Genomic DNA, 8,218 nt, shown 5'->3' with positions numbered 1-8,218 from the left:
GGTTGCGCCAATGATTGATCGCGAAACGTTTCCAAAACACTCCACCGACACGGAGAAGCGAAAAGTAAAAACAAAACTGTTGTGCATGAGTAAATAACGGTTCGCTTGTTCGTCGTTTGGTTATCAGTCCATTCAGGTACCTTTGACGTTGAAGAGAAAAACTAATTTAATTCATTCTAGACCGAGCTCCGCAATGCGCCCGTAATAAATGCCATACATTCGTAACATCGCCATTACTCGCGTTGCGATCTTACGCGGATCATTGTGATTCCTCGAATTCCAACATCACTAATGAGAAGCGTAATATGCTACGTACGGGTAATCAGTACGTAGTGTTCATTACTCGTCTTCATGTTTACTTTAATGTAAACCCGACTTTCAATCGCTTTATTAGCCGTTTCATCAGCACTTCTCGGTCTTCTCTTGTCCTCTAATCTTCGTCTCTCCCGTTTTCTCTGTTCCTTTTTTCGTATTTCTTTTTTTTTCTTCATTTAAACTCTACGTTAATAAATGGTAAAGAGACACACTGGACATTGGCACGACAGGTGGCATCTAGATTTAATATAGAATAAAATTTACGTTATTGCGATAACATTTGGTATCGTTGCGTCGTTGCCCAGTTGATCTGATATCCCTGCATTCCTCGTTTCTTCCACATTCGTGGGGGGGTTCGGAGAATAGGGAGTAGGGATCGCGACAGAATACCAGGCAGCGACGTCAATGCTTGTTTTTTAAGGTTTCTTTCTTTTGATTAGATTGATACAGTCTACGTTTGATACTCGCTGCAGTCTTCAGAACTGTTCAGCAAAAAATGGAACACTCTTTGACCTGATCAGAGACTCTCGGCCGATAAATCTTCATTGAAAAGCGCCCGCCATTCACAGAAAATGGCAGAGAGCGCGGATAGTTCTTTTTTTCATCTTCCTTCTTCTACGCATTATCTTCAAATTAGAAATTCTTACTAGATTGGCTTCGAACGACGAGAACGCCACTTCGTCGTTATACATCGTGGCAAATCGCACGCAATATACGCACCATTATGTTAATAAAGAGACCGTTGCAGTTTCAACTTGATCTTCCGCAATCCGTAAATTTCCTCGGAGTAATGACGCGATCGTAAAATTCATGTTTGCAAGTACCTTTCTTTTTTATCGAGTGTTCTTTATGAATGTGTTATGTGTGTAGAGTGTAGTTTGTCATGTAAAATTAGATATTTATCGCACGATTTGGCTGTATGCCGCTGCGATTTTTTTTATTTTTTTTTTGCTTACGCGTGTTCTACTCAAGGCGGATACGAGGGTAGTAATATTTTTGTTAAGTAACTCGTTATAGTAATTGCGTTTCTTAGCAATATAATTGACGTTTCGTGAAGACTTCGTCTCATTCTCTCTCTCTCTTTCTCACTTTTTCTTTCATACCATCTCTATCACTCTCTAAGCTCCCCCTCCCATTCCCTCATCCTCTCTTATGCTCATCTTCTATCATCAACGATTACATAAGCAGACACATCTCGTATCCGCTTTAGCCAAAGACACTGATCAATACATAATAATACTAAGATATACAAAATGTAACCGTGTAATCTTAAAGGAATGAGAGGCGGGGATCAGAAGGGACGTAATACGCATTCGATCACGAAGTTTGCGTCAGCCGAGCTGCATATCTGGACTTGCGTAATAAGCAAGTGAATTTTTTAATTATTTGACGAGATTTCGGGCGGATGGCCTCTCGTTCTCTACATCGACTCACCTCCCAAAAGATCTCCCGGTAAGTACGAGTTAAGAGAACTGGGAGTTGCTCGTTGCTGATCGCTGTTGTCAATTCCCGCGTTACTCCATAGGGAATTGCTGGTGGGCGGAGCGCCCCAGAGTTGACTAGAGCTGCCTCCCCATGTGTCGGGCGGCGGCCCAGCTTTGTTAGTTGGTCTAAGGCCCCAACCGGCTCCTCCGGAACCGCCGGCCTGTTGCTGTCCGCCATGACCGAGTTGCTGAAGAATCGCAGCAACCTCGCTTTCTGCAGGCGACTCTGCGAATATCGTTGTGTTACCCAGGACGCAATTGTTTAGGGCTCCCTGAGCCTGCAAAGGAAAATCGATAATCTCGTGAAATATTTCAACCATCAAAAGCCAATTTATTAATAAACGAATATTAAAACTATAGGAATTAAAAAAAAGTTGCGATAAACTGTTACTACCTTGATTGCTTCGTCGCGAGAGGAATATTTTGTCAAAGCGATTCCATGATTCTGATAGAGACGAAAGTCTTGAACCGGTCCATGTTGCATACATAATGTTTTTAAAGTAGAGCCGTCTATTTGTGGAGTAAGATTCTTCAATAGAAGCCAGGTGGACATCCAACCCGAATTACTGACAGTGGATGACTGGAGGCCCCATGAACTAGACGATCTACTAACACTTCCTAAGCCAGCACCCCAGCCATTGCTCGCATTCGTAGCTCCTTTACTGCTCAAACCAGGAGGTGGACCGCGTGCTTTGCTCATTGGTGCACCCCATAGTTCTGAAGTCACAGCAGTAGGCGGAGGAGCAGATTCTCCCCATGTATTTTTGGAAGTGCTGTAAATTAATTTTTTAAAAACGTATGTTTAAGTAAAAATATAACAATAATGTATATCTATCATTAATTTAAAATGACCATTACCTGGTAAATGCACTAGGTGTAGTAACTGGTGGATTAAATGTCCATGTAGAATTACTTAGACTTGGGATCGATGTATCGGGATTAGCTGCCTGCGGTGGCGGTGATGTCTTGCTACTCGATGAAAAAATCGTGTCGGTGTCCTTGATAGTGGCCAGGGATAATGGAGAACGTACGACGGAGCCGGGAGTGATGCTAGGATCATCCTCGATGCTTTTTATCTGGGTACCCTAAAATGAAATGAAATATAGGTGGACCTGGATAAGCTTTAAATACTAACACGCTGCATTTATTATGTGTATCAATAATTCGCGCGCATTTTTCTAAATATATTTTTACGAACATTATTTTCTTGCATTTAAATGGTATAATAAATATAAGTAATAATTGACGATATTGGAAATGGATTACCTTCCATGGCTTCCCTGGTTCGAATTCTGGTACGAGGTCAGTATATGCAGCACCACCTGGTTGCCAATCTTTTCCATCGGTTGAATCGCTGTTACTTGGATCAGGCCAGCCACTGTCGCCGAGTCGTGAAGACCATGTGCCATCTCCTTGACCTAATAAGGGATTCATATTTGGACTACTATGTGACTGAGTCAAACCACCAGGTGTTGCGGGTGGTTTACTAGTAGTTCCGGGAGCACGAGAAAATTCGTTTGATACCAAATCACCATCTTTATCAAGTGATGGTAGCTTCCATTGATTCAATCTTGACTGTTGCTGACTCTGTCAAAAATAAAGTAAAAATATAGATTATATACCAATATTTACCAAGATTTCATATCTTTTTTGTATAAACTGATACGTACAACTGGAGGCTCTTTGTTCATCGATATATCGCTGAAACTATTTTGTAGAGCTGTCATTGGATCGTGTACGGAAGATTTGTAATATTCTGATGCCTGCGATGGAGGAGCCGGATGTTGCTGTTGTTGCTTCATGTACGTTGCTTGCTGTACTGCAATTTGATTTTGCAAATTGGTGATCTGCTGCTTGGTTTTCGTGATTTGAACACTAATTTGCAACGCTGACTGATTGCTTCCCTTCATTGTATTTTGAACAGCATGTTGTTGATGTAATTGCTGCAAGACTTTGATTTGCTGTAGCAGTTGATTCAATAACATCAGAGTTTGAGGAGCCAACGGTTGATTCAAGATTTGATGGTTCAAATATCCTTCGTGCACAGCTAGTTGAATTTGTTGCACGAGCATCCGCAACTGCTGCGTGCTTGGCTGATTTTGTGATGCGCGAGATGCCTGAAAATTAATTATTATTATTAGCACCATCGATGATAATCTTTAATAAATTCAATTAAAAAAATAAAATAGATATATACTTATATTTTCAAAGATGTAAATCATTATATTATAATAGCAGTAATCAATAAAATTTTATTTTATGCAATATATCTAATATTGTTATATTCAAAAACTTAATAGAAATATACACAGCTGAATGTAGATTCAAGTTTTAATGTTATGTAAATATATTGTACTATAGGTATAATTATATATCTATATAATATCTATATAATATTCTCAGAAGTTTAGAAATTAAGTAATAGATATAGTATAATAGATGAATGTATATGAAAAGTAAGAAATTTTTTTATAAACCAAGTTCACGTTGGCATAAAAAAATAAAGTAATAAAATTATGAAATATTAGCACCATTTATATAAAATAAAACAGTTTATGAATAATCGATCTATCATAATTTAAATATGTTTGATTTAGAACTATAATCTTAACTACAGAAAATTAGTAATACATTATTAATAAGAGTGACTGATGCACAAAACAACATAAACACAAATACATGCATTCATAAATCAGGTTAACACGTACATAAACATAAGCTAATATAAAAAACCAGAAAGTGAGTGTTGATCTTTTGCTAACAAAACTTCCCTACAAATTTGTGATATTTAATTCGTAAATATGCCTGATGTAAAATAATCGTTCTTGTATATATTCACCGTAATAAATTTTTACATAATAATATAAAAAAACATTAATCTTTTTTTCCGTATAAAAAAGTGATAAATAATAGATTCTTATTTGAAATGATAAATAATAGATTCTTATTTGCGCCGAGATTACTATTCATATAATAATAAATAAAAAAACATTTCATCGCACATTTCTTGCAATCAATAAAAAATAAATACAAAAAGAAATAGATAGAACTTCGTTTCGTGAAAGCTTATTCACCTGGTTGAAAGGAGGTTGTGGCGTATTGGTACTTGGCTGTTGTTGCTGTAGCGGAACAGCTGTCTGCTGCTGTTGCTGTTGCTGAAGTTTGAGAAGACTAGCACTGGTGACAGAACCACCTACGCCCCCACTGGTTGCCCCACTGGGCACTCCGCCACCCTATGTTAAATACAAATTATACCCCACACCTATTTTCTTCCTATTTTCTCTCTCAAATTAATATATTATATAAAATGTTCTTTCTCAATCATATCTAAGAATTTGTATTTCTTTCCTCACATTTAAGTATTTCATGTCTCCTACTTGGGAACTAGTTATCGTTTCCGAACTTACATAAAAATATATATGTACTTACTATACATAATATAATGAAAACAATTGCAAACACATAAAAAAAACAATAACTATTCCACATTTGTATTGTGTAGTCCTTTCAATTCATATTTTTAACTCATCACTTTCAGCTATTAGATATTGTTAATTTATAATAAAATGCTCACGAAATATACACACGCTCAATCATTCATTAAGCAATTTTCACAAAAACCACGCGCTTATTTATTATCAATTATTTCAGCTTTATCACATTTTCAAAATCAACACAGTTAATGAAGAATTACTTGAGAATTTATTATAGAAAATCAATGTATCTAATATATTGTTTAAAATCACAAAAATTTCTTTCTAGTAAAATTAAGTGCTATTTAATAATAATTGATCGAACTTACCGGAGGGAATGACATCTGTTGTCCGACATGATTGAATCGAGGATAGGCTGGCGTAGTAGTTGCTTGATGAGTCGGATCGTAACCTGAGTGTGTCTCGTGACGTCTCCATTGATCGACAGGACGTATTTGATTGAGAAGTTCCAATGCCTCTTCTCGGTTCATTTCTCGATTTCTTAATGCTACCTCGACATCCTCTTTCTAAAATTTAAAACAATTAGAATTAATTTTATTATCTTAAGAATCAATTTTATGATATCTCGTATACCTCAATATACATAATTTAAATATTACTGAATTTTATTTCGTAATATTAATTATTAAATATTATATAATAAATCAATTAAATAAAAATGAGAAACACATGCTAAACAAAAATCGAAGATATACCTTAAATCCTAAATCGCAAAGATAACGGAACTCGCGACTGTTCCAAATAACTTCTTTTGTTAAGGTAGGTTTTGCAGGATGTGCCCAGCTAGGAGTTGGATCCATATCAGAATCAGTCCAGCTACCGGCAGGTCCCATAGGCTTTGGTTTGTGCGCAGTTGGACCACCCCAACCTGGATTTAATGGAGGTTCATTCCACGTAGCCGGTGTCTTAGGATCGTCCCAAGATGCAGTATCATGTGGCCCGTCTGTCCATGTTCCATTGCGCCCACCTGGAGCCCCAGGATGGCCCCACATAGGATTACTTACATCTGGTTTCATTCCAGGTTGACCTGGCATTCTGTTCTGAGGCATACCTGGTGGACATTGCATACCTGCAATAAAGAACATGTAGAATATCATGAAATAAAGATAAAAATTAAATTTCAAAATAAAAATCAATTATATACATTATACACATTTAATTATTTCTTTCGGTAAGCTTTATAATATGAAACGAATAATAGATTTCAGAACGCTTTGTGAACGCGTACCTCCACGAGCCAAGTTCGGTGCAGGTATATCCTTCCAATGTGAAACCTTGCTACCTGGCATTGCACGCTGATTAGCAGCTGGATTTCCCCAGAGGCTAGTTCCATCATCATAATTGGGCACGTTACGTCGTTGCGTCGGCGGCGAGGGTTCTTCCCAACCGGACGGTTTGCCGGGCATAATGTCCTTTGGTGGTTGTGCGGCCCATTGATTCATGTTTGACGGATTAAGCATCTTGGCTGGCGGACCGGATGGATGTTGGTGACCCATCTGATGATGGGGCGGTCCAGGTGGTTGACTCCACATGGCGTCCGCGTTCGCACCGTGTAATCGTCCTGATATTCCACGTGGATCACCACGCATGTCGGCCATTCGCGGATCACGTGCCATAGGATCCATGACACGCATATGATCTCGAGGATCTAAGGACATACGGTGATCCCGAGGATCACGCATTTCTCGTGGATCTACAGACCGTAAGTCCCTTGGATCTCTATGGTCTATTCTGGGATCGCCCCAATTGGATCCTGTTGTAATCAATGTTTCTTGTAATCACAATTATCTTCGGCATATGCGATAATCACATCGATTTATAAGTCATTTTATTTAAACACGCAGTCATTAATTTACGTTAAATTTATTTATTATCACGATTAAAAAATGTACATATGCAGAACAGAAATACGTAATAATCATTTATAAATCGATGCAGTTTGATTTTGCATTGCAGCTAATCATAGATATAGCTATCAATATATAAAATCATATGGATGTTGTTCAGTCAAAAGAAGTTTCCTGTTATACAAATATAATAAATCACATAAATTAAATTTATTACTTTCTATATCCACAATTATAACTCTATATGCAGATGCATAAACATTTACAATTTTATATAAATAATTAATACGATGTATATTAATAGCATATAATCAAACAAAAATGAAGAAAGAATAGATAAAGAAATTATTGTATTTATATTGTACTATTGTTAATTCTATGCATATTTAGCTTAGGGTGAAAGCATCTAATAATAGCACTTCCATATAAAAAGCGTAACATTTTCTCAAATAATAATAGCAAAAATCGCTAGAAATTGATAGCACTTGCAAAGATAAATGTGCAAAATCAAATGAAAATCGCTTGAACCCCAGTTTTTATTTTGAAGCTCTGTGAACGCCGGAGTGTCTCTATTCAATTTTAACAGGCAAATATATAACATACACTTACACTAAACATAAACCGCAGCTGAATGTGTAGAAAGCATAATAATATAATTAATTTATTATCTTGCATTACGTTCAACTGCGCAAATACAAGTGTAAGTTCTGACATACACTTTGTGGCCAATTATATATGATTCAAAAAATCTACGAATATGGAACTTTGTTCAGGATACCCTAATGTGTCGATCAAATGACATGAATGCAAAATATATAGATATATTATTTTATCAGTTATAGATTTCTTATAAAATATATATCACATAAATAATATTTTTCTCATATTATGTATCTTATTTATTTATTTTATATTTTAAGATATGAATGTTAATTAAAATGTTACTTTTGAAGAATTTTTTAGTTTCAATTATACTGTACATACTATCATATTTGTATTTTAAAATAATTTCTATTTCAAGTTTAGTTTTTCAATGCAGAAATAATGTTGAGAGAGAGAGAGAGAGAGAGAGAGAGAG

The 8,218-nt window shown here is 36.3% G+C and overlaps 1 protein-coding gene across 1 annotated transcript in view; it reads right to left on the bottom strand.

Moving 5' to 3' along the window:
- Window positions 1–1,263: 1,263 nt before the first annotated feature.
- Window positions 1,264–8,218, bottom strand: part of LOC105624015 (protein Gawky) — an 11,855-nt gene continuing 4,900 nt past the window's right edge. Inside the window, exons 4-12 of the mRNA XM_012205385.1 lie at window positions 6,522–7,046; window positions 5,989–6,362; window positions 5,602–5,799; window positions 4,874–5,032; window positions 3,470–3,916; window positions 3,066–3,386; window positions 2,658–2,884; window positions 2,194–2,572; window positions 1,264–2,077 (exon numbers count right to left, since the gene is read on the bottom strand). Coding sequence (XP_012060775.1) covers window positions 1,736–2,077; window positions 2,194–2,572; window positions 2,658–2,884; window positions 3,066–3,386; window positions 3,470–3,916; window positions 4,874–5,032; window positions 5,602–5,799; window positions 5,989–6,362; window positions 6,522–7,046 — 2,972 coding nt within the window. The 3' untranslated portion in view covers window positions 1,264–1,735. The remainder of the gene's footprint in view (window positions 2,078–2,193; window positions 2,573–2,657; window positions 2,885–3,065; window positions 3,387–3,469; window positions 3,917–4,873; window positions 5,033–5,601; window positions 5,800–5,988; window positions 6,363–6,521; window positions 7,047–8,218) is intronic.

This window comes from Atta cephalotes (genome assembly GCF_000143395.1).
Source record: "Atta cephalotes unplaced genomic scaffold scaffold00070, whole genome shotgun sequence".
In the NCBI taxonomy this organism is placed as follows: domain Eukaryota; kingdom Metazoa; phylum Arthropoda; class Insecta; order Hymenoptera; family Formicidae; genus Atta; species Atta cephalotes.
This window is presented reverse-complemented; position numbering and strand designations above follow the sequence as displayed.